The sequence below is a fragment of the Mus musculus genome, chromosome 10 (assembly GCF_000001635.26).
Source record: "Mus musculus strain C57BL/6J chromosome 10, GRCm38.p6 C57BL/6J".
NCBI classification, from domain to species: Eukaryota; Metazoa; Chordata; class Mammalia; order Rodentia; family Muridae; genus Mus; species Mus musculus.
This window is the reverse complement of record NC_000076.6, coordinates 95479348-95505842: the sequence shown is the minus strand read 5'-3', so window position 1 is coordinate 95505842 and position 26495 is coordinate 95479348. Positions and strand designations below refer to the sequence as shown.

Sequence of the window (26495 nt, the reverse complement as noted above, 5' to 3'; positions counted from 1 at the left end):
TCTACCAGTTCACCTGAATCCTTCTTGGATCTTAATGATAACTGATGACCAGCCTAGATCTTTCACTCAGCATTTATGCATGTCTGTGTACACACACACTCACACGTTCATACACACACACATATGGATATCATCCTTTAAGCCCACACCAGGATCATTCTCTGATGAATCAGGCTTTCTTCTTTCTCTATTTGTGATCTTTACATGTTGATAACAGCTGCATTGATAGTCATAATTGAGATGTAGCATAATTTATTAATTCTCCTCTAGACTGACATTTAAATTTTGCCCCCCTTTTATGATTGCAAGTAGAAAGCAGACAGAATAACCAAATGCTCTAAATATTCTATATTTGAAAAGCTGAAAAATATTTTTTAAGCATTAAAAAAAAAATCTAACTTACTTTGGACTGGAAATGAATGTTTCCAGATAGTTCTCTTTGATATCGCCCATTTTACTGCCTCCACCATCATCCTTAGCAAGTGATTTGAAAAAAAACGATTTTGTGAAGAGAAACTGCCTCTAAAACCTGTTGCTAGGGACATGGGTTTTTCATACCTATTTACGAGATAAAGAAAATCAGCTACAGGGGCTGGTGAGATGGCTCAGCAGGTAAGAGCACCCGACTGCTCTTCCGAAGGTCCGGAGTTCAAATCCCAGCAACCACATGGTGGCTCACAACCATCCGTTATGAGATCTGACTCCCTCTTCTGGAGTGTCTGAAGACAGCTACAGTGTACTTACATATAATAAATAATAAATCTTTAAAAAAAAAAAAAAAAAAAAAAAAAAAAGAAAATCAGCTACAAAGGTAAACTTAACTACTACAGCTCTCCCTAATATGGCTTTGTTCTTCCTATTTGCCACATTGTCAGATGCTGTCTCTGCCTGCTGTACATTGTGGATACTCCTCTTCTACAGGATCCCAGCACCATGATGCTGTGCCCAGGGGCATGCACCAAACAACCATCAAATAAATCCTATAAAACCATGAGTCAAAACAAGAACTTCAATACTTTAAAGTCATTTCTATCAAATACTTTACTCAAAACTATGCCCCCCCCCAAAAAAGTCCAATACACCTTGTAATATGACTGCCTAGTTGGGTTTGAGATTATAACACACAAAGACACACAAATATTTGTTCTATCTAAGTCTCCAGTTGGCATCTGAAACAGGAGACAGTCTTATGGGACTAAGTTTTAATTTGTAGGAAAGAGAAAGTCCAGAGAAGTCAGGGTAATTATTGTCTCAGGTGGCTCCTTCAAGGTCACCTCATGGTGTCAGTGCTCTTTGGCTATGTGCCAGCACCTCTCAACGGGTTTGGCATTTGTTTCTTTTTTTACCTTCAGGTCTAGAGGTTCATGAAGGAATGAGTTACACTAAGCAGTGTAACCAAAGCTGGGGTATATAAATACTATGTTTTCCAATTCTATAAATCACCCATACATCAGTGCCTCAGTGAAGAATACCTTCTGGAATTATATCAGAACTACATCCCAATTTTGGCATATCATCTGTTTTCTGATAAATCCTAACAAATACAACTTCAAGCTAGAAATCATTAGATTTAGACATTAAATGATGACATTCCTCTTTCCATGTTTTCTCTTCCTCCTTCCTTCCTGTCTTGTTTTTTTCTTTTTTCTTTTTCTTTTCTTTTTTTAACCAGGGTGGCCTCAAATGCAGAGATATAGCAGCATTTTTCCTGTCCAATTACATTAAAATATTAGTGCAGCAGGAGGCCTGTGATTGGACAGGGAAAAGGGAAGCAGATCTAAGAGTTGCAGAGAGAGACAGAGTGTCTCTCAGGAGAGGAGGAGAAGCCAAGATGGAGACGGACAGACAGAAAGAAGATCCTGATCGCGCATGGCTTTAAATACCCACGGGTAGTTATGAATATCACATAGGGATAGAATAATTGGGATAAGTTGTCTGATCTAGGTGGGCCGCTTGTATTATTATCAATTGGCTCTGAAATTATTGTGTAGGCATCTTGTGAATTGAGAATTTATTGATATATAAATCTGACTTGTTAATTATAAGCTTCTAGAGTTTTGTTTTACTGGGTTACTGTAATGTGGGACCACCGACCACAGGGGGATTTTGGCTGAGAGGGTACGGGCAGCACTGAGGCAGTGAACCGAATCACGTGGGGAACGCCAGGGTCAGTTGCTGATGGGGCTAGTTTAGAGGCAGAGGCCCAGGAAACATGCCAGGGCAGAGAGTTGCCGGCAGTAGCGTGGGAAACCTGCTGGTCATTTTTAATATTTCCCGCAACACAGAGATCCATCTGCCTTTGCCTCCTGAGTGCTGGGATTAAAGGCTTGCACCACCATGATTGTTCCTAAGCTCTTAAGAAAAGACAGAAGTGCAAATATAATGTCAATTTGTCATACGAACTTTGAAGGCAAAGTAAACTATAACTCGCGGTCTGTATGAAACTCAGAAGCATGGAAAAATTTATATTTCAACTAGACCCAACTTTTGAATGTACTGTCAGAGTGTAGAAAGTTACTGACCTCCATGCAAATTAGGTTGGAAGGGTTGCCTTGGTGGGCTCATGATGAGGCGTCCCCAACCCCACCCTCCAGGTACCAGCCATAGCACAGGTGTAGCATAGAATAATTTGGAGGCATGAGAAGGGGAGTTGAGAAGGGGGTACAGACAGAGACAGAGAAGAGGAGGGGGAGAGAACAGGGGGCAGGGGGCCAAAGAGCCACTTTTATAGCAAGACAGGTCTACCTATTGGGCGGAGTCTAGAAGGAATACTAACAATTATTTGTTGGACTGTCTCTTTTCAGATATTCCCATGCTAGGTGGCCTCTTAGGTGATATATGTTAGATTTCCTTGGCCCTGTTTGGAGCCCTCTTCCATTTTAGCTACATCTCAATAAGACATTCCTCCGCTCGATGCTAGCATACCCAGGGGAGGGTCAGACGTTCCAGGATGAGTGAGCCCCTTGGCACTGAATTCAGTTCCAAATCAAACACCCCGGTGGGTGGGTCTGAAGTTTGAGGAACAGGAACACAGGGATTACCAACCATGAGCCATTTAAAGACTTGCAGGAGGAGTCTCCGGAGTAGCGAGGTCAATGTGTTGACCAACTCATTATTCTCATAGCTTTATTCATGTTTTTGTGGTGCCAGACATCAAACCCAGGGTCTCAGGCATGCTCTAGCACCAAGCTCCATACCCAGCCCTCAATCCTATGGCTTTATACTCCTATCTAGCCCAACCTTTACTCTCTAAACAAATCTCTCTACCTTCATTATATCGCCGCTTGCGTGTCTCAGGCGAATCCCCAAATCAACAGCTCCTGAATGGAATCCATTCCCACCCTTACCAGACAACTTCTAACCTGCTCTATCAGTCTTTCCTCTCCTGTAGGTTGTTGACTAACCTAGTCAGTCGACAAAGCCACACCCGGAACGTTCTCCTTTCAGCTCCTACATCTATCAGATCCATTGGTTGAGAAAGCTTCTCTAGGTTTCATTTCAAATATATCAGTCCTGGGCCCCTCATTTGAATTCTCTGGCATTTTGTCTTCTCTGAGAAAACTTAATTGATCCATTATGAAAAACACATTCATCCATTTGGTTTGGAGCTGAATTTGGTGCCAATAGGCTCATAAATTTTAGAGAATGTTAATATTCTCTGAATAATAGTATAACATTGGTTTTGATGTTATTTTAAATAGTTCCTGCTACTAAAATCGGGAGGGTAGCGATTTTGTTGTCTGGGCACCTTTGGGAATCCTGAGTCCAAGGGGCCACAACAAATGCAGCCTGGCCACAGCTGCCCGCCCCGCCTTCTTTCTGCAACTAGGGCTACTTTCCTGGCAGAGACTACAACTCCCAGAGTGCCTCGCGCGCGTATAGCGCGCGCTGGACGGCGCCTTTAGGACCCAGATTGAAGCAAGATGGCGAGCGCGCGGTGAGTAGCCGTGGAGGTACCGCTGCCCTCTCCTTACAGGCCCGGAAGGCTTGTCCGTAGGCATTGAGGGCTTTAATGTCTGTCGTTGGAGGCAGGACGAGGCTGCCGGTGTCCCCAGGCTCCATCTTGCAGAAGGGCCGGCGTGTGGTTGCGCCCTTCCTGTAGCACACCTCGGCGTGCATGCGGGCGTCAGCCTGCACCAAGTTGACCTTGCGACTCCTTAGACTCCTCCTGATTCAAGTCTTTGAACCGGCTCCTGGGTGGTAGTCCCTGTATTACTGTTGCTCGAACTTCAGCCCCACCGGGGTGTTTGGTTTGGAACTGAATTCCGTGCCAAGGGGCTCATCCTGGAAAGTCTCTCTTTGGAGCAATAGTTTGACCCTCCCCTGGGTATGCTAGCATGGAGCAGAGGAAGGTCCCCACAAACGTTTTGATTTTGGACTTGTAATCAGAAGACGTGGGTTTTCTTTCCGTGCATGCCACCAGTTAGACAGTGAACTACCAAAATAAAGCATTTGACTTTTCTCAGCCTTCGTTCCCAATAAACTGAAAGAGCACAGAATATTAAGAAAGTGGGTTGCAAGGCATAAATAACTAGCTGAATGAACTCAGGGTTTGCCATTCGCGGCGCTCTTAGGATGTCTGGCATCTGCGTGCAAATAAAGAGAGCCCTATCCTAATCCCTTTCCTGCCTATAGAGGGTCACTGAGACCAATAGAGAATAGGGGCACAGTAATTACCGTTTATTTACACCATCTCATGAAATTTGTGGTTGCTTCTTGAAGTTTACCACTGAAGAATTGGAAGGTCGTTTAGTTAATGACTTGCCTCAAATCTTCCAGTTTGTAAGTGAGCAACACTAAAGTCTTTGGAAGCAAGTCCTTTTAAATTTTCATGATTCGAAATAAATATGCTTGCTGCATCTTTAAATGTTATGTGACAGGAGATGAGATAGTGACATCGATGGGTTCCTCTTAAGTTTTTCATGTTGAATATTTAGTTTCATCAGAAACAGCATTACTGTAAGTGATAGGATCCTATGGGTGGGACTTGGGAGCTAGAATGTAGACTCACTAGCATTTGAGGAAGAGTTTGCAGCGTGTATTATGTGTGAGTGACTTTCTAATTACGTATTCTGCTAAGCACTCAGTAAGTGAAGCCGACTGTGCAGAGTCCTGAGAAAGTTGCACTTAAGAGAAATGATAGCGGAATAGTTGCTCTGTTTCTCATATTTTGATCTCAGTGACTTTGTCCTGTTGTTAAACTGGAACGGCCAGGTTTAAAAGCCTTGTTTTCAAATGATGAGCACTAGCTAATGGTTCCTACCTTGATGTTAGTGTTTAACTTTACCTTTGTAGCCGATTTTCTTTCTCTCTTAAACAGGAACGAAAATCTGTGTGCCTAGCAACAGCTTTCACTTCACAATATCGTTTTTTCAAATCACTTGCTAAGGATCATGGCTGCGGCAGTAAAATGGGCGATATCAAACAGAACTATCTGGAAGCATTTACTTCCAATCCAAAGTAAGTGAGATTTTTTTTTTTAAATGCTTAAAAATGTTTTGTGGTTTTTCAAATATAGAATATTTAAAGCATTTGGTTATTCTCTATGCCTCCTATTTGCAGTCATAAAAAGGGGACAAAATTTAAATGCCAGTCAAAGAAGGGATTAATAAGTTATGTTACATTGTAACTATGAATATTATAAAGCTGTTATCATTGTGGAAAGATCACTAAGTAGAGAAAGAAGAAAATCTGATTTATCAGAATGATCCTGTTGTGGGCTTAAAAGATGATGATGGTGGTGGTGATGATGATGTGTGTGTGTGTTTGTATGAGTGTGCCTTTGTGTATATAGATGTGCATAAATGCTGAGTGAAAGATCTAGGCTAGTCATTGGCTATCATTACGATCCAAAATGGATTCAGGTGAACTGGTAGAGTAGCTTCCCCTTCCTGTAGAACATTTAGACTCACTACAGTTTACACCTCTTAATTTGTTTTTTTTTTTAGTAGTTCATAAAATTTAGAAATAAAAAGGAAGCCCACAGCCCCATCTTCCAAGGATCATCACTGTTAATATTGTAGGTTTTTTCCCCTTGTGGATATGGCCATTAAACAAATAAATGTGCCTCCTTTCTAAAGATCATTTTTCCTGAAAGTCTATTAATCTGTGCTTCATAGTCAGCCTCTTGGCTCATAAGTAAACAGCATGTGAAAATCCTGCTTTTCACAGCTAGCTGCTTTCACACCCTGCCTCCCCAAAGCAATAAATAGGTAACTTGGGGTCATTTGAGGCAAGGCAAACCCTGTTTTGCTCACTACTTTTTAAAACAGTTGGAGCTGGGCGTGGTGGTGCATGCCTTAATCCCAGCACTCAGGAGGCAGAGGCAGGCGGATTTCTGAGTTCGAGGCCAGCCTGGTCTACAAAGTGAGTTCCAGGACAGCCAGGACTACACAGAGAAACCCTGTCTCGAAAAACAAACAAACAAACAAACAAACAAACAAAAACAAAAAAAAAAAACAAAAACCAAAAAAAACCAAACAGTTGGAATTTACCTAATCCTACTTTTCTAGAAAGCCTTCTGTCACATGACCTTAGTCATACGTTCTCTGTCATCCTTCTTTGTCCTTAAGTAAGTTATGAGACCAGATGCTTCAAATGGCTTCATGAGCTTTAAAACATCCACACCCGATGTCGATTGCGTGTGTGAGAGTTTTGAATGTCCCTCACATGGGAGGGCTTCTTCTTGATGCTCTTTGTCCTTTCTCTTTAAATTGTCCATTTTGCTTTGCCACCAATGTTAACATCCTTTTCCACATACAACTTCAAAACTAATGGTCTCCCTTTAGTAGCAGAAGCTGAGTGGACAAGGGCCTCCTTGTCAGGTTAGTCAGAGGACCTTGGGATGACTGAATTGGGGACAGTTTAAGTTAGCTCAGAGTTAACTGAACATTCTGGCCATCCCTGTCACTCCTATCAGGTAATCAGACATTTCTAAATCTCCCACTGTGTGCAAGAGGGACTGAGGATGTCGAATTTGTACTAGGGCCGCAGTATACACATAGTGGGAAATCTGATAGGAAAAGGTCTTTTCAGTGAAGAGGGACAGATAGGTAATTTTTATTAGCTCCTGTGGAGAATACTAGCTGTATTGGGTCTGACTTCTTGGCACCCTGGAGCTGGGCTCTGTTAGGGAAACGGGAGGCTAAGTAGCAGGGATCTTTCTCTCAAAAGATGAGATGACACCAAGCTTGATGACCTGAGTTCCATCTCTGGAGCCCACATGTTAGAATGAGGGAACTAATTCCACAGACAGACAGGCAATTTTTACAATTCTGTCCCCAGATCCCTTGCTCACCTAATCCTGATTCTTAAAGGTCTGAACATTATTTTGATAATCACATCCTACTTTTCTGTGTAGCCCTAGCTGTCCTAGAAGTTGCTCTGAAGACTAGGCTGGCCTCAAACTCAGAGATCTACCTGCCCCTATTCTGAGTGCTGGGGTTAAGTGCATGTGCCACCAGTGTTCATCTTAAAATTAGTTCATGAGCACAGAATATTGCCAGTGATTGTAGCCACAAACTAAAGTAAGAGCCATACGAATTAACTTTTGATTATCTATGCTTTTAAAAGTTTTTTGTAAGCTGGGCGGTAGTGGTGCATGCCTTTAATCCTAGTGCTTGAGGCAGAGGCAGACAGATTTCTTGAGTTTGAGGCCAGCCTGGTCTACATAGTAAGTTCCAGGACAGCCACGGCTACAGAGAGAAACCCTGTCTTGAAAAACAAACAAACAAACAAACAAACAAACAAACCAACGAACGAACGAACGTTCCTGTAATGGGCTGGGTGTGGTAGTACACCTTTAATCCAAGTACTCCAGGAGGCAGAGGCAGGAGGATCTCTCTATGTTTGAGGCCAGCCTGGACTACATAGTGAGTTCCAGAATAGCTAGGGCTACGTAGAAAGACCCTGTCTCAAAGCAACATCCAAAAAAATCACTGTAGTGTGATGGACATGTTGGCATGAACCTATAATTTCTACCATTTGGGAGGCAGAGCCAGGTGGATTTCCATGAGATCCAGGCTCATGTGATACACACAATGAGCTTCAGGCCAACCAAGACAACATAGTGACACTGTCACAAAATACTACTAATAAAAAGTACAATTGCTGTAATGCTTTTTACTTCGAGTTATTCCAGGCAGCATTGATTACAGTGATCTTCACTGGATGGTGTGGAACACACTTTTAATCCCAGCCCTCGGTGGGGCAGAGGCCGAGGCAGATGGGTCTCTGAGATCAAGGCTATCCTGGTCTGCAGAGCTAGTTCCAGGACAGCCAAGGCTACACAGAGAAACCCTGACTCACAAAGCCAAACCAGGGCTGGAGAGATGGCTCAGTGGGTAAGAGCACCCGACTGCTCTTTGAAGGTCCTGAGTTCAAATCCCAGCAACCACATGGTGGCTCGCAACCACCCATAATGAGATCTGACGCCCTCTTCTGGAGTGTCTGAAGACAGCTACAGTGTACTTATATATAATAAATGAATAAATAAATCTTTAAAAAAACAAAAAAAAACCAAAACCAAACCAACCAACCAATCAAAACAAAACAAACCTGGACCAACAAACAAAAAACCCAAAAGACCAACACCCTCCCCCACTCCATTTTCCTGCCTATTTTGTGCATACATTATCTTTGTGACTCACTCGCTCACCCCATTGCTCCTCCTCTTCATTGCTGGCTTCTTTCCTCTCCCTAACAGCCCCCTTTGCTTTTGTGCACTTATTTGTACAAATGTTTACATCTAGATTTCCATATGAGAGAAGATATAGAATATCCCTCCCTTCATCCGCCTCCTGTCTCCTCCCCCTTTCACCTTAGAACCCCCCCCCCCCCCCCCCCCCCCCCCCCGTCTCTGTACACCAACAGAAAACAGAAAGATGTACTAGGTGATGTGTAGGTTTACCTTTATGCTCAGGTGAACTAAACTGTTTTACTCTGGGTTTTTTGCAGACGGAGCTTTGTCTAGTGCTTGTCACAAATCCACATACTCTTCTCTTCCGGATGACTACAATTGGTACGCATGAAAATTCCCATTGCCGTTTTAGCTGGATCTGAAATGATTTTATGCTTGCTCTTCTGTTTATCCTGTCTTTAATTTTTAATTTTGTTTTTAAAGTCGTCTTATTTATGTGGTATCTGGATCGTACACATTTTAGATAAAAAGGATTGCTGTTGTGTTGTAGTGGGTACTCACATCGGTTGTAATAGACGTGCTTTTTCTTTCTGAAGCAGGCTTTAACTTTTTGCAAAAGTTAATTTGCTTTTATAGTTTTATATACGGGCTTCCCCATCTGTTTATCTGTCTTTTGTTTGACACTGAATAATTCCAGATTACACTGTTGAATTCATACTATGTGTTTGGTATTTATTCAACTGAGTTACTGTTCTAAGAACCAAGAAGAGTATACGATGTATTTATTTTTATTTCTATTTTGCAGCAGAGTTGATGTACAGAAAATACAATATATTTTCTTTCTAATTAATTAATTAATTAATTATATGTAAGTACACTGTAGCTGTCTTTAGACCCTCCAGAAGAGGCTGTCAGATCTTGTTACAGATGGTTGTGAGCCACCATGTGGTTGCTGGGATTTGAACTCAGGACCTTCGGAAGAGCAGTCGAGTGCTCTTACCCGCAGAGTCATCTCACCAGCTCCAATATATTTTCATAAATCATGTAGGTTTTATTGCAAATTGTAGTAAATAAATAAAAAAATAAACAAATAAACAGACCAACAAAACAAAAAAAACCCCAAAAAGCCAAAAACCAAAACCAGCCCAGCTAGACCCAAACTCTACATAGTTGCGTCTGGCCTTGGGTTCCTGTTCTCTCCTCCCAGAGCTTATATATGTGCTACCATGCCCAGCATTTCTTATATTTTCTTTTAAATGTATTTTGTGTGGGGGTATTTTTGCCTGCATGTATTTATTTGTACTATGTGTGTTCCTGAGGTCTGGGGAGATCAGAAGAGGTCAGGTCTGCTGGAACTAGAGTGACTGACTTCCTTGTTAGCAGCCATGTGGGGGCTGGGAATTGAACCAGGGTCCTTTGTAAGAGCAACAAGCTCTCTCTCCAGCCCATACTTTGTTTAACCTCTCCATGCATGCCATGGCCGGCACATGCTCACATCCAAAGAAAGGCATGTAATAAACACCCTCTTCTGAGGACAACTCTCCTCACCGTGTGGGTCCCGGGGCTCAAACCCTGGGTGTTAGTCCTGGCAGCAAGCACCTTTACCCACTGAGCCCTCTCACCAGCCCCTGTCCGTGTGTAAACTTTCAGTTCTGTTAGTGCATGAGTCTCTTTAAGCATAATATTGCTCAGAGCCTCTTTCAGATTAGATCCAGCTATCAGAATCGCTAGTTAATAATATTTCAGTTAGGCTAATAAGTTCAGTAATTCTTTTTAGTATTTTTTCTTTATTGACCTTCTTTGTCTAGAATAGTCTGTCTTAAGTTTGAAGTAGCATCTTTGTTTTTGCTTTTTTTTAAATTTTATTCTTTGTTGTTGTTGTTGTTGAATTTTGTTTGTTTGTTTGTTTGTTTGTTTGTTTGTTTTTTCTGTGTATAGCTCTGTCTGTCCTGGAACTCACTCTGTAGACCAGGCTGGCCTCAAACTCAGAAACCCGTCTGCTTCTACCTCTCAAGTGCTGGGACTAAAGGTGTGTGTGCCAGTACACCCAGCTTAAAGTAGCATCTTGAAATCTGGGATTTAGGACTGATACCCTACAAAGCTTCCTCAGAATACTCCAGCCTGTAGATACCAATCCTCTGTTGTAATATGGAACTTCCAAGGTGCATTGACTTGTATGGCAGAGGTATACATGGCTGTATAGCAGATGTGTAGCTATCCATGGCTTTATAAAAGTCATCCCAGAAACCCTTGGTTTGTCCCCTATGGCATATGCTGCTGTAGCCATATCCTTGGGGCTGCATTTGATCCTGGGGCTTATGGTGACCTGAGCCACTTTAGCATACTGGCGCACGTGGGTGGAGCCTTTACCACTGCCAGGCTTTTTTTTTTTTTTTTTTTTTTTTTTTTTACCACTAGCAGGGACAAGCCAGCTCAGTAAGTCAACAGGTTCTCCAGTGCAGGAGCAGGGATTAAAAAGAAAAATGACAATTAGACAACATTGTAGCATGACCCCAGCCAGTTCTGAGGCTGGGGTGGGTTTATTTTTTTTTTCCCAATCCGCTTTTATACCATTTTAATTACATGCGAGTAATAAGGTCGAGCAGTACAATAAATACAGATAGTCAAGGAACACTAAGGCAATAAACAAAGTCCCAGGATCACTGTTTCTAAGGGCTTATCAGGATGACCAAGATATCTGAGCCTACTTCCCTGTCCTAGCCCAAAGTCGTAATCTTGCCGGAAGCCTACTTCTCTATTCTAGCCTAAAATTAGATTCCTGCCTGAGCTTACTTCCTTGTCCTGGCCCACTGTCAGATTCTTGCCAATCAGCCCCCAAAGCTCTCCACATAGCAGGCAGAGGCTTAGCTTGCAGTGTAGCATGTTGGGTGATTTCTAATTTAATTTTCTCATTAAGAGTATTTGGGGCTGGAGAGATGGCTCAGCGGTTAAGAGCACTGACTGCTCTTCCAGAGGTCCTGAGTTCAATTCCCAGCATTACATGATGGCTCACAACCATCCATAATGGAATCCGATGCCCTCTTCTGGTGTGTCTGAGGACAGTTACAGTATACTCATATACATAAATAAATCTTAAAAAAAAAAGTAATTATTCTAGCTGGGCATACCTGTAATTTTTTTTTTATATACCTGTACTCTTAATGGGAGACAAGTTGGGGGCTGATTAAGAGTTTAAGGTCATTCTTGGCAACATAGTAAGTTTGAAACCAGTCTGGGAGACATGAAGTCTTATCTCAAAACAAAAGTTATTCTTCTAGATATGATGGTGTGTGTCTGTTGTCCAGTCACTTTGGAGGCAGAGGCAGGGGGATTGCCATGCTTTGGAGGCCAGTATGGGCTACATAGTGAGTTCTAGGACTAGCTGGGCTACAGAATGAGACCTTGTCTCAAAAAAACAAAACCAGGCCTAAAAGTAATCAAGCTGCCTTGAGTACGGTTTACGTGTATTTCTAAAACATTCCCTTTCAGCCAGGTGGACCTCGCCTTGACAGCCGACGGCAGGACAATAGTGTGCTACCACCCTTCTGTGGACATCCCCTACGAACACACCAAAGTACGTACCGGAGGGCTGGCGGATAGCCTTCCTTTGTTTTGGGTCTTTTAGCTTTTCTAGTGAACTGTTTTGATTTTTATCTTCTTTCCTAAAAAGTTTCTTAGTATACAAGGGAACTATTTAATGGGAATTGGGATATCATTTTTCTGACCTAAGACATTTGATGAAAACGAGGCTTTGTGGCAGAGACCTGTAATCCCGACCACCTGGCTTGAAGCAGAAGGAATTCAAATTCATCTTAGCAAGACCTTGTTTAAAATTTAAAATTTTATGAAGTTTTGTGAATCTAGGAGATTGGTAGAACACTCATCAGGTATTTGAGGCTTTGGGTTGACTCCCCAGTATCACATTCACACATGAAATAAACCTGTAAAGTATATTATATATCCCATACTACCATATATCATGAAAGACTTGTATTCTAGAGTACCATCTTACAGCTTTTGTGCTGTTGATTCTGATAATCTTTTTAACTTTTCAGAGTCGTTCATTAGTGTGTGTGTGTCTGTGTGTGTGTCTGTGTGTGTGTCTGTGTGTGTACATGTCTTGGTGCATGTACCTGCCCTGTGTGGAAGTTAGTGGATAACTTTCAGAAGCTATCTCCAGCCACCAAGTGGGTCCCAGGAATTGAATCAAGTCCTCAGGCCTGGGCCAAGTGTGCTTTCCTGCTGGACCATTATAAAGATCCAAATACTGGCCCCATAGGCTCATATATTTGAATATTCTGCCATTAGGGGGTGGCACTACTTGAGAGGGATTAGGGGGTGTGGTCTTGTTGGAGGAAGTCACAGGGGCCTTTGAGGTTTCCAAAGCCCAAGCCAGGTCCAGTGTCTTTCTCTTCCTGTTGCCTTTGAGTCTGGATGTAGAACTCTCAGCAATTTCTCCAGCTACTGCCTGCATGCTGCCATCCTTCCCGCCATGATGATCATAGACTAAACCTCTAAAACTGTAAGCCAGCTCCAATTAAATGCTTTCCTTTGTAAGAGCTACTGTGTCATGGGGTCTCTTCATAGCAAAAGAACAGTGACTAAGACACATGGACTGAGTGTGGAAGCCGGAGGATAACTTTGTAGACACCGTTCTCTCTTTTTATCTTCATGTGGGTACCAGGGATCAAACTCAGCCGCCAGTTTTTTTCAGCAAGCGCTTTTATCTGTCGTCATCTTGCTGGCCCCAAACACCTTTTTTTTTTTTTTTTAAAGATTTATTTATTTTTATTTATATGAGTACACTGTTGCTGTCTTCAGATACACCAGAAGAGAGCATCAGATCTCATTACAGATGGTTGGAGCCACCAATTGGTTGCTGGGAATTGAACTCAGGACCTCTGGAAGAGCAGTCAGTGCTCTTAACCACTGAGCCATCTCTCCAGCCCCACACACCTTCTTTTTAATATTTACAAACTTTTTTTTTTTTTTTTTTTAATTAAAGTGGGGAAGTCTAGCCAGGCTATTGTGGCATACATCTTTAATCGTATTATTTGGGAGGCAGAGGCTGGTGGATCTCTTGAGCTTAAGGTCAGCCTAGTCTACAGAGCATGTCAGAGAACAGCCAGGGCTACACAGAGAAACCCTATCTTGAAAACCAACAAACAGTTGGTAAGGCTTTTGAGGTAAGTCTCACTGTAGCCCAGGCTGGGTCTCTTTATGTTATCCAGGCTATCGTAGAATTCATTCTGTAACTGAGAGTGTCCTCAAATTAGTGACAGTCCTCTGTCTCAGCCTCCACAGTGTTGTGATCACAGGTGAGTGCCAACATGCCTGCCTTAAAACATTCGACCATTAGTAACAAATAGCAAAACCTAAAGACCTTATTTAAGGTCCTGTCAGCCAAGTAGCAGCAGGAGTAGATACAGTGTATTTGCTAGAACCACACAGAAATGAACACTGCTGTACTCAGTAGGATGGAACAACGTTTCTGAAGGCCAGCTGAAGAGGATTACAGGAGTTTGCCACACCAGTTCCCCTCACAGGAATCAGTAACAAGGGCTGCTCTAGCTCGAGGCCAACCAGGAAGTTGCTGGGCAGTGTGTAATTTTGGTATATGTTTGCAGTTTGTAAGTTTGGACTTTGTGCAGGGTTGTGGGTTCTGTGAGGCTCTGTTAGTTCTTGCTATCAGATGTATGTATGTATGTGAGAGCTTCTCAGAGCCCCTGATTGCTACACATACACTTTTATTTTGCTCCATTTCGATTCTGACAGCTTGTACAGTATAATGCTATGCTTGTTAGACCCTTTCAAGGGATAATCATTTACAGTGACTGATATTCAGCTTTGTATAAGAGTCGGTCTTCAAGATTTTTAATTGTCTAAGGAGTACTTCTTTAAAATATACTTGTAGCACTTGTATCCTGTGGGGGGGACCTTAGGGGAAATGTCACTAACTACCATCTATTGGAATCTTTAAGAACGTGAGGACTATCGGGCACACTACATCACCATTCTCTTGGTCTGCATCAACCCTTATGTTACTCTTATCTACCCGCTGTTACTCCTGATTTCAGAGAGGGAAGTAAGGGTTTAGTTGTATGACCAGAGACCAAGACAGCTTTATGAAAGAAATCATTTCGTTGGGGGCTTGCTTACAGCTTCATAGGGTGAGTCCCTCATGGCAGGGAGCATGGTGGCAGGTAGTCAGGCCTGGTACTGGAACAGTAGCTAAGAATTTATATCTAATCTACAAGCGGAGAGGGAGACTGGGTCTGGCATGGGCTTTTGAAACCTTAAAGCCCACCTCCAGTGACACACCTCCTAATCCTTCCTAGACAGTTCCAACTGGGAAGGAACCAAGCGTTCAAACATACGAGAAGCCTGTGGTGGCCATTCTTACTCAACCCCCACAGAGGTCTGTTATATATTTTCCATTGTTCTTTCCTTAATAATATGTAAGGTAACCTGCCACATTGCAGATTAAAAAAAAAAAAATCATGGGCCCCAGTATATAGGAGAAATAGGAAAAAAATAATAAGTACCTTATCAATGAGGTAAAGTAATTGAGTAAGAACTTTTATTATTGGAAAGTAAACCTAAAATTTTTTTTTTGTGTATAGACGAGTCTTTCCGACTTTGGATAATACAGCTACCTGAAGGTGCTCTGGTAACTTAACACTGAATGGCAAGGGGGTGCATGGCTGAGGGCAGTCGCTGTTTCATCACAAAGCCGGTCAGTTCCGGCTTACGTTTCTACATTTCATCGTTGGTAATTTGCTTATTTTATAGCCCATCCCTCAACCAGATCTTCTGCATAATAATGAGGAAACCCACGAGCAGATCCTGAAAGCCAAGTTAGAAGTTAGAAAGAGCAAGCAGCTGGAGCAAGGGCCCATGATAGAACAACTGAGCAAGGTGTTCTACACCACGAAGCATCGCTGGTACCCGCACGGACAGTAAGTCCATCCCGTCCCTCGGCTCCCACCACACACGCTCACCTCTGCCTTTGCATCAACAGCTTCTGCAGTGGTGCTGTGTGGGAACATTGACCAAGTGTGCCATGGTGTATTTCTCAGTCTGCATATCCTGGAGTTCAAGCAACATTAACACTTTATTAATGCAAGTCTTTCTGAAATTCTGCTGGCTTGTGCTAGTCCTTTATTACAGTTTTTACATTTTCTTTCCTGATAATTACTGATCTTATTCTGAGCACTTTACCCATTTCTTTATTCTAAAGGTTTATTTATTTCCTTATCTTGCGTGTATGAGTGATTTGTGTCTGTGTAAGTACACTACATGTGTTTGCCCCCGGAGACCTGGGGAGTACACCAGATCCCCTGGAACTGGTGCCACCCTGTGGCCACTGGGAACAGGACCTGTATCTTCTGCAATAGCAGCAAGTGCTCTTAACCTCTGAGCCATCTCTGCAGACACCCTTTATCCATTTCTAACAGAGTTTTGAATTATTATCCCCCTCTCCCCAATTGTGCAGGCTGATTGGTCAGTAAATCTCCTTAATTCCTATAAAAACTACTTGCAGTTCTGTTTACAATGCTCACATAGTGTTTTTCTCCCTCCCTCCCTCCCTTCTTTTTTTCTTTTTGTGTTTCGAGACAGGGTCTTACTATGTAGTCCTGTCTGTCCTGGAACTCACTGTGTAGGCCAGGCTGGCCTCGAACTCAGAGATTTTTCCGCCTCCAAGTGCTGAAGGTGTGCACCATCACTGCCCAGCACATTGTGTTATTCTTGTCCTGTGTCTGACTATGGCCTTAGTTTCCCTTTCCTTGTGTGATTAAGTTAGTCTGTCTTTGTGTGTGCGCATTTTTGTGCTAGTGTGCGTGAACATGGGAGCCAGAGGTGAATGCTGCGTGCCCTCCTCAGCCACTCTTTACCTTATTTACTGTCGTCGCCACCCCCCACCCTATTTACTTACTTTTAAAGATCTATTTATTTTTATTTATGTCCACGTTTTGCCTACTTACAAGTGTGTGCACCACATGTGTGCAGTGCCTCAGGAGGCGAGGCATTGCATCTCCTACAACTGGATTTAGAGATGGTTGTGAGCCACCAAGAGGGTGCTGGGACTTGAACCCAAGTCCTCTAGAAGAACTGCCAGTGCTCTTGAGCACAGGGCCATTCTCTTGAACCTGATCTCACTGATTACACAGACCGATTGGCCAGCATGGCCTGGGATGCCCCTGCTTCTGCCTCCTCAGTTCTGGGATTATGCGTGTCCACTGCCTTACAGGCTGCCTTTTACATAGGTGCTGGGATTTGAACTCTGGTCTTCATACTTCCATGGAAGACACTTTAATTGAGGCAGCTCCCAGGCCTTTCTATTTACTTGGGTTGGTTTTTTTTTGGTTTTGTTTTGTTTTGTTTTGTTTTAGATTTATTTATATATAAGTACATTGTAGCTGACTTCAGATGCAGGGTGTCAGATCTCATAATGGGTGATGGGTGGTTATAAGCCACCATGTGGTTGCTGGGATTTGAACTTAGGACCTTTGGAAAAGGAGTCAGTGCTCTTACCCACTGAGCCATCTCACCAGCCCTATTTACTTGTTCCTTTGTTTATTTATCCTTCCTTCCTTTCTTCCTTTCTCTCTCTCTTTCTTTCTTTCTTTCTTTCTTTCTTTCTTTCTTTCTTTCTTTCTTTCTTTCTTTCTTTCTTTCTTTCTTTCTTTCTTTTTCTTGTTTTTTTCAAGACAGGATTTCTCTTTGTAGCCCTAGCTGTCCTAGAACTCACTCTGTAGACCAGGCTGGCCTGGAACTCAGAAATCCACCTGCCTCTGCCTCCCAAGTGCTGGGATTAAATGTGTGCGCCACCACTGCCCAGCTTATCCTCTTTACAAATACAATTTTATTACATTTATTTGATTATTTGTGGTGGGGGAAGCATGGGCCAGTTGGAGGACAACTTGGGGAGTTGGTGATCACCTTTCATATGGGGTTCCAAAGATCAAACTTAGGTCTTGAGGCTTGATGACAAGGCCATTTCACCACCCCTACACCCCATTTAAATAAAAGCATGTTTGCTTTATTTACTTGCTTATTTATATATTTATTTTTGTATTGTTGGAATTGAACTCAGGGCCTTGTGAATTAGAGGCAGTCTTTGAGCTCTGAGCTGTAGTCCCAATCTCACCCTCCCCTCCCCCAAACTCCTTATGTCTTCTCTTGCACTGCTAGGGATCAGCCCGAGGGCCCAACATGCTGGGCAGTGTGTTGTTCCGTGGAGCTCTACTCCTAGCCCAGAATCTTCTCTCACATCCTTCTTCCAAACCAAACTGTGAAGTGTTCTCTGTTTCTGTTTGTTGGTCTGAGCAGGCTCTGTTCTTACTCTCTTGTGCAATCCGGTACCCACCACCGAGCTGACGCTGTGCGGGACGCACCCACTGAGCTCCCGAGCTTAGTCACAAACTGCTCCATCATCAGGTGCTCGGTGATGGGATGACACCGCTGTCTGCAGCTGTTACAGTTGAGGACTGGAGACAGTCGAGTACAAACAGATAAAGCTGTCGCCGAACCTTGAGAGGTGGTTCAGACATATGCACGAGACGGTCACAACTCCCCAGGCAGAAGGATTGGCTTGTCGGGTGAAATGTGGAGAAATCCGCACGTCGCTCTGATTGCTCAGGATGCTGGTAGCAATCAGGACATCCTGAGATGTCCCCCATTGTCCCTAGTTGATGATACTGTATTGGGAGGTCATAAAACCTTTAGAAGATAGGGTCTGTATGGCAGATGAGTGTCAGTGGGTATGGTCCTCTGGAGACTGAAGCCTGGCCCTGCCTCTTCTCTTCTCTCTGCTTCTTGATCACACGACCATGGGAGAAGTGCCAGGCTCCCGCTACCACTATCACAGGCAGGAGCCTTCTGTGGATGTAGATGGGTCTATGAGGGTTTTATGCTGAGGAATTAGAATGCAAACCTGCATGTCCTACATTTATGCCATAAAACATTTTTAAGGATCCTCACTTGAGGAGAGTGATGTCAGGAAAGACGGGACAGGGAGACTTGTTAGAAAGCCATTACAATAATCTAGTCAAAGACTGACTTTAGCAGACCGCCACCAAGAGTGAGAAGGGGAAACTGAGGTATACAGGTGCTTTATGAAGAAAGACAGGCTGTGCTCTAAGAACTTTATTAGTAGTGAGTGTGTGACAGGGAACCAGGGACCTGGGGGCGGGGGCTTTTGTGACTGGGGTGTTTTCGTGGGTAGTGAGTGGTGCCATTAATATGAATGGAAAAGTGAGAAAGATGAAGCCATTGTTAGTGATGCTGACTCTGAAGCGCTTGAGTCTTGCCGTAAGTGGCTAGAGGAGACTCTGGGTCCTGGGGCTGTGTGTGCTGTTCCAGGTCCTTTCAGGAGGTCCTTTCTCCCTGTCCTGAGTGTGGCAGTTCTCCTGTGTACTACTTCATACTACCTTTTTTGGTGACGTTGACCCTGCCGTTGTTTTTATTAGAGGATCTGTGTGTGCCTTGCTGAGCATGGGGAGGTCAGAGGACAGCTTGCAGGCATCCATGCTCTCCTGCCGCCATTTTGCTCGCAGAGATGGAGCTCTGTTAAGTTGGACATTAAGCACCTTAACCAATGCCAGCCCAACTCTATCTTTTTGTTTTCTTCTAAAGACAAGGTCTCACTCTGGCTTGCCTGTAATGATCGATGGAGACCAGGTTGGCCCAAACCTCCCAGAGATCCACAGGCTTCTGTCTCACAAATTGAAGGTGTATGTCACTGTGCCCAGCTAAACTCTCGACATTTTTATTTACAGTCATTGTGTAGATGACATACAGCCCATGGCACTATACAGTTCAACATTTCCTCAGTGTCTCTGTCCTTCAAATATTTTAAATTAGGGGCTGGAGAGATGGCTCAGTATTTAAGGGCACTGGCTGCTCTTACAGAGGACCCGGATTGCGTCCCTAGCGTCTCCACATGGCATCTCATGGCCGTCTTTAGCTCCAGTGCTACGGCATCTGATGACCTCTTCTGCCTCCAGAGGTACCGAACCATCGTGTGGGACACAGACATATGTAGGCAAACACTCACAGGCATAAAATAAATACATCTTCATTTTAGCCCCCTTTGAGACAGGCGGGCCTAGAACTCAGATCCGCCTGCCTCTCTTCTGCCTCCCGAATGCTGGGATTAAAGATGCACTGTCATCCATCACCTGGCAACTTTTTTTTTTGTTTGTTTGTTTTTGTTTTTTTTTTGTTTTCCAAGACAGGGTTTCTCTGTGTAGCCCTGGCTGTCCTGGAACTCACTTTGTAGACCAGGCTGGCCTTGAACTCAGAAATCCGTCTGCCTCTGCCTCCCAAGTGCTGGGATTAAAGGCATGTGCCACCATGCCCGGCTGGCAACATTTAAAAAAAAATTTTTTTTTTTTAAGTTAGACATTTTTAGTTCTCTGCAGTAAAACAGCCTTTCTTTCCCTCATCTAAAGGAGCCCCCCCACTTAACAGTCTCTGTAAGAACTGAGGGGGCGGGGTCCTTACTGGGCACTTGCCTTGTTTTGAGATATTATTACTTTGTCATCCGCACTGGCCTGGCACTCCTTTGTAGTCCAGGCATCTCTAGAGCTGGTTACAGTCCTCCTGCTTCATTCTCTGAATACGTGGGTTACAGGCTAAAGGTGATGTATTTGTGTCTCTTTTCTAAGAAAGAAATTAGAGCTCTTGGCAAACACATGCTGTGGTTATTATTATTCTGGGGCCTTGCTGCAGCCAAGTTGCCTTTAAGTATCTGTTAGAGGTTTCTGGTCCACTTCAGATCATTTAACTCCCAAATAAAACACACAGACACCTTAGATCTATAGTAAGCTTTAGAGCACTGGAGCTGGACAGACAGCTGTCAGCCCTCCGTGCTAGTCTGTCTACTTCCCTGTGGGGATCCCCGAGATACCACTTGCCATGTTCCTCCTGGGCCGCTCCTACTCCATCAGGCCGGCCCTCACCATCACCCATCCACCTACCCCATGGCGGTCTCTTCTTCTCTTCTCCTGCTTGCCTCTCTTCTTCCTTTTTTTTCCTTTTAACTGGGACTCTCAGCCAGGTAACTGACACCCGACCCCCACCTCCGTCTACTGCCCAGTCACAGGCTTTAGCCTTTTACTGACCAATGGACTGGGGGAGGGGGCAAGGTTTGCCCAACAAAAGCTGGTGGGCTTGTGCAAGCCCTTGGGGCAAGCAGGTCTTAGGCTACAGTATGGAGCATTTGAATAGCAGCACCACACCCACCCCAACAAGCACAGGCTCTATTTTTTTTTAAATGCAAAAGTGTCTTAAGTAAATTTTACTGTGTTTGAGTAGGCAAGTTGTGGGTCTGATAACCAACTTTAAAAATCTTATATTTATTTGATAATTTCATACATGTATGTGTTGATCATATCTCCCCTCAGCTCCTTCCCAACTTCTTGTCTTTCCATTTCTATTTTTGTTTGTTTGTTTGTTTTGTTTTGTTTTGTTTCAAGACAGGGTTTCTTTGTGTAGCCTTGGCTGACCTGGAACTAACTCACTTTGGAGACCAGGCTGGCCTCGAAGTCAACCTGGGAGTTCGTCTGCCTCTGCCTCCTAAGTGCTGTGATTAAAGGTGTGTGCCACCTCCGCCCAGCTCCTGTTCTGCATTTATCTCCATTTTTGTTTTTTGTTTCTTAGTACTCATATTGTTTATCCATTTGATTATGTACATAACAGGTGTTACATTTTCACCTGCCTTTGTAACTATTAAGTTAGAGTTCATGAAAGCCAATTAAGAAGCCATCCCATCATAGTTTTGTATCTTTAATTATATTCTTAGATGTGTAGACATTATTCATGGCCTCATTGCATCTCCTGTTTGTCTTTTTTGTTTTACTTAAAATGTTATTATTAATGTTTATGTGTGTGTACTGGTATGTGGAAGTGTTTGTGTATGCCACACTGACAATGTGGGTGTCAGAGGACAACTGTCAGGTTTCTATCTATCTATCTATCTATCTATCTATCTATCTATCTATCTATCTATCTATCATCATCCATCTTTCTGTCTATCTATCACCTATCCACCTATCTATCCATCCATTGGGGTGGGGATGGGGCTGTATGCAGGTATGCAGAGAGGTTTATGGGACACCTTCAGGTTTAAAGACAGTCTCACCAGCTAGGCTAGGCTGGTCAGGAAGCTCCAGGGTCTTATTTGTCCCCAGCTCCTCAGTGCTGGGAGTACAGTCCTGTGCCGTACCAGTTAGCTCGATTTACGTGGGTTCTGGGGACTGAGCTCAGGCCCTTAGGCTTGCAAGGCAAATCCTTTCCTGACTGAGCTATCTTCCCAGCCTTTTATTTTTGCACATTATCCAGCCTACTTTTCATCGTCCTTACTGGCTTTGGTTACATGCTTCTTTCCCGCGCCTTCATATTGCTTTAATCTTTTGTAAACATTGTTCATAACCAAGTACTGAAGTTGTGAAAACCCCCTGACTGTATTTCACTTGAAGGAGAAAGACTAAAGGCAAGGAGACTATTCAGAGCGTGTTATCTCCGATCTTACCTATGTTTAATCTTAATTTGCTTTAATCTAATTGCTACTAATTAGCTTTTGACTGCTAATTAATGTAATCTCCTAGTATATCTTTACCCCTCAGGATTGTGAAGCACTTTGAATTATAAGCAGACTTTAATTAGGCGGAATTGATTGTCCCAGTACCTCTCCCAATAAAGAGCTCAGCAGAAAACCCAGATGCTAGTTTGTATGCATAAAGAAGGCATCTAGCCTAGAATGATTGTCCTTCAGATCGTCCAGCACATATTTGCTTAGTGTCTGTATGTATGTACACATGTAAATATATACAAAACCTTATTTATTACTAGCATTTGTGCACGGTGTGTGTAGGTTCCAAGGGTCGAAGTTAGGTTGCCAGCCTTGTGTGGCAGGTGCCGCTACTCACTGATCTGTCTTGTCTACATGTCTGTTTTTTGATTCAAGTATTCGTTTCTGAACATTAGTGAATCATTTTTTCCTTAAGACTCAAGCAATTTATAGACTGATTTGTCAGTATTTCACAGTTTTTAAGGTATAGCAATCAGAAGAATGGGACTCACTCTGATTTAAAAATGAGCTATATAATCTTCTTTTTCAGTGTTTTTAGAGGTATTACAATGTTGCTTCTAAAGGCGTGTAAGATACATAATGGAGACCTCCATATCCATTCTGGCCCCAGTCCCTGCAGGTAAACACAGGGTAGCCCCTGTGCTGTAACATGTAACACTCAGGCTCGTGCTGTTTAAACTCCAGCACAGCTCTTTCCTGGTAGAACAGCTTTGCGACTGCATCAGAACAGGCTATATACCATATAATTAACATATATATTAACATATATATTAACATATGTATCACCCTGCCATTGACCCCTCCAGCCACTTGCTCAAGTCCTCTGCTGACATGTATGTTGGCTCTTACTCTAGCGCTGTAGGGACATATGTCTGCGTGACCAGAAATGCACCTTGCGATGTCTCAAATCCCCTAACTCTTTTGTTCTCTTCAAAGATTTCTTAGCAGTCCTGTCTTTTGTATTTATAGTCTAAATTTTGAAATCAACGCATCTCCAAAAAGCTTTTTTTCTTTAAAAGTCTGCTGGAATTTTAAACAAGATAGCATTTGGTCTCCAGGCCCACTTCAGGCTAGTTGGTGCCTTACATAACTAGATATTTATATCTCTGAAAATGATACATTTTCCCATTTACTTGGGTCTTTAAGAAAAAGGTTGTTTGTTTGTTTGTTTGTTTGTTCTCCCTTTTGAGACGGGGTTTCTCTGTGCCGCCCTGGTTTTCTTGGAACTTGCTCTGTAGACCAGGCTAGGCACTCAAGAGACCCACCTGCTTCTGCCTCCCCAGTGATCAGTCATGCACCAGTATCACTTGGTTAGAAAATTTTTGTAATGGTGTTTTTTTGTGGGGCTTGGCTTGTGGTTTTTGTGGTTGTTGTTTGTTTGTTTTTGTTTTAATAATTTTGCTCGTTTTTGAGATTATAATGGAATTACACTATTTTCGCCTTTCCTTTTCCCTTCTTCACCTTCCTACCCCCAAACCTCTCTTGTTCCCATCCTTGTTTTCGTTCAAATTCATGACTTTGTCCTTTAAGCATTGTTACATGTTATATGGTTTATATAATAGCTTCATATATTCCTAAATATGAAAATAAAATCTGCCCAGTCTATATAATGTTACTTTATATGTGTGTGTTTTTAAGGCTGAGGCATCAGGTTCTCTTGAGACAGGTCTTGCTATGTTCCCCAAATTAGCCTCGGACTTGCCTTTCCCACCTCATGCTCCTGAGGACGTGGGACCCCGAGAGGGTGGGTACCACTGCTCTCAGCTCAGAGCTCATTTACAGGTCGCAATGTATACGTTCTTCTCAAAAAGTCCTTTCATTGTGACTGCAAACAATTGGATTTTAAATTTCAATTTCTAGAAGTTAGTTGTTTTTAGAAATACATTTGTCTGCTGGACATGGTAGTGCATGCTATGTAGACCCAGGCTGGCTTCAAATACAGAAATCCTCCTGCCTCTGCCTCCCAAGTGCTAGGATTAAAAGTGGGCACCATTCCTGGTTGCGAAAGGTTTTTCAGCACTGACCTGATTCCACAAGTGGAAAATTCTGTTCTTAACTCAGTTTTGAGGGTCACAGTCAAATCGCAGCCACATTAAAAATATTATATAAAATTATCTTCAAACTTCAAATAAAATGTTTATAATACATATATAAAATACAAGTACAGTTCATGTTTAGACATAATAATCACAAAACAGGCAAGACATACTCTTATTTTGGGGGGGTTTCGATGCCCCTCTTTGCTTCCAAATAACTGCAGGGTGTTTCTACGCCCACTTTAGCCTTTATAGTGGAAATAATTGCATTATCAATAAATTTTTTATAGAACATATTTATGATATAAAGTTTCTTTCAAGATAAGCATTTGGTTTTAATCCAGGTTATGAAATTGTCCTCAAGATCTGAAAGGAGATTTTCCAAATTGTTTAATTGATAGGAAATAATTTTTATAATGGCGGATTGTGGCTTATTACTAAGAAATATCTGAGAAGTATGCAATAGTATATAAAGTTTTATTGACCTTTTTCAAATCTAACAAAAATAGACAATAACCACAGAAATTTAAGTTGTCTACCTGAAGCAACTAATTACTGGAATAATCTTACCTCTAATATTTTCTTCTTCTCAAGGTATCACAATCGTCGTAAGAAACTGAATCCTCCCAGAGACAGATGACGACTCATGATTCCCCGGACATCGGGAAATTTTGCTTTGTGTCTTATTTGCCAGCTGAGAAAATGTACATGGTACCATCATTAAGGTGGTCGGTATATAGGAAAAAATAAAAATACCCTTTCATGTATCCAAGTGTGTATTTCATTATGTTGATTCTGAATTTGAGGTTCTTATTTAAGAAGTCTACTTGATCTTATTTTCCTTTTTGAAACATTAAAGTCTTTTCCCCTGGGGACTCTCTTTTATTTATTTTGGTTTTTGAAACAGGGTCTCTCTGGCTGTCCTGGAACAAGACCAGAGTGGCCTTGAGAGCCACCTGCTTCTACCTCTTTTTATTGTGTTGTGTTGTTTTTAATTTTGTGTAAGTATGTGTACACATGAATGCCATTGTGAGCCTGACATGCTGAGTGTGGCGGCGCACGCTTTTAATCTCAGCGCTGAGGAGGCAGAAGCAGGCAGATATCTGAGGCCAGCCTAATCTATAGAGTGAGTTCCAGGACAGCCAGAGTTACACAGAGAAACCTTGTATCAGAAAAAAACCCAAACCTTAATAATAATTTAATAATAATAATAATGGAGGGGGGAGAAGGAGGCAGAAGAGGAAGAGAAGGAGGGAGAGGATGTTTTTTGATGCAGTCTCTGTATAAGCTGCCTCCGTATTCACGTGCGTCTCTACCTTAGCATAAGTGCGAGGAATCCAGGAGTGATCCACCCTGCACAGCCCAGTTACTTATTGTCATAAATCCAGTATGATTAACTATTTTTACATCATCAGTGAACCATTGCTAATATGTTAGCATAGTTAAAATGTACATGTTTCTCTTAAGTTTTGTTTCACACACACACACATACACACACACACACAGAGGTGATTTTCACCCCACCTACCCTCATTCCCTCTAATCCCTCCCTTTGACCCTCTTCTTCCCAGTCCCCTTCCTCCTTTCAGGTCTTACATTGTGTGGCCCACTGAGATCGATAGGGTTGCTTGCATGAGCATGGGAGGGGTTATTTACCGGAGCACGGGAACTTGCCAGTGGCTACACCACTCACTGATGGATAACGACTCCCTCTCCACCACCCCATCAGCTGCCGATAGTTTTTCAGTTAGGGGTGACAGCTCATGAGTTCCTTTCTTATCCATGCTGGATGTGATGTGTGTGTGTGTCTGTGTGTGTTGCCTTTTGCATGTCTATGCACCCCATATATGTCTGGTACCCTTGGAGGCCAGAGGATGGTGTCAGGTTGCCTTATGGAGTTACATCTAGTTGCAAGCCCACCATATGGGTGCTGGTGTAGCTGTCTATAAAAAAAAGTAGTTTGGCTACTTTGTGGGTTCTTCTTTCTTCCACCCTCTCAACTCCCTAACACTAGATAGAGAAAAAAAAAATGATAGAGAGGAAAGGAAAGAGATCCTGGGATAAAGTCGAGTTGGAAAGGGGACGATGTTATGGGTAGACTAGGTCTTGCTGCTTGGGGTGTCCAGTTCTTTGGGACAGGTTTGATCTCTGTCAGGAAGTCTTAATTTCTTCTTGTTTCCTCTTTGTGTGTGACTACTAACAAACTGTAACCAACAGCCCACGC

The 26495-nt window shown here is 42.8% G+C and overlaps 1 protein-coding gene across 3 annotated transcripts; it reads left to right on the top strand.

Moving 5' to 3' along the window:
• Window positions 1–3893: 3893 nt before the first annotated feature.
• Window positions 3894–25038, top strand: Mrpl42 (mitochondrial ribosomal protein L42). Of its 3 annotated transcripts, none has more exons than NM_001359476.1 (6): window positions 3894–3937; window positions 5321–5460; window positions 8956–9019; window positions 12128–12212; window positions 15431–15597; window positions 24866–25038. In NM_001359476.1, the coding sequence occupies exons 2-6, from the start codon at window positions 5394–5396 to the stop codon at window positions 24909–24911; spliced, it is 429 nt and encodes a 142-aa protein (NP_001346405.1). In that variant the 5' UTR covers window positions 3894–3937; window positions 5321–5393; the 3' UTR covers window positions 24912–25038. The 3 variants fall into 3 exon arrangements, with proteins under 3 accessions (NP_001346405.1, NP_080341.1, NP_001346406.1); NM_026065.4 differs by having other exon boundaries at window positions 3894–3953; NM_001359477.1 differs by lacking the exon at window positions 15431–15597.
• Window positions 25039–26495: the final 1457 nt, after the last annotated feature.

Excerpts from the sequence above, each read along its gene's own strand:
- Mrpl42 (NM_001359476.1), top strand. The coding sequence starts at position 5,394 with ATGGCTGCGGCAGTAAAATGGGCGATATCAAACAGAACTATCTGGAAG. Across the intron at positions 5,461-8,955 it reads GCATTTACTTCCAATCCAAA|ACGGAGCTTTGTCTAGTGCT; the intron begins GTAAGTGAGATT and ends GGTTTTTTGCAG. Across the intron at positions 9,020-12,127 it reads CTTCCGGATGACTACAATTG|CCAGGTGGACCTCGCCTTGA; the intron begins GTACGCATGAAA and ends ATTCCCTTTCAG.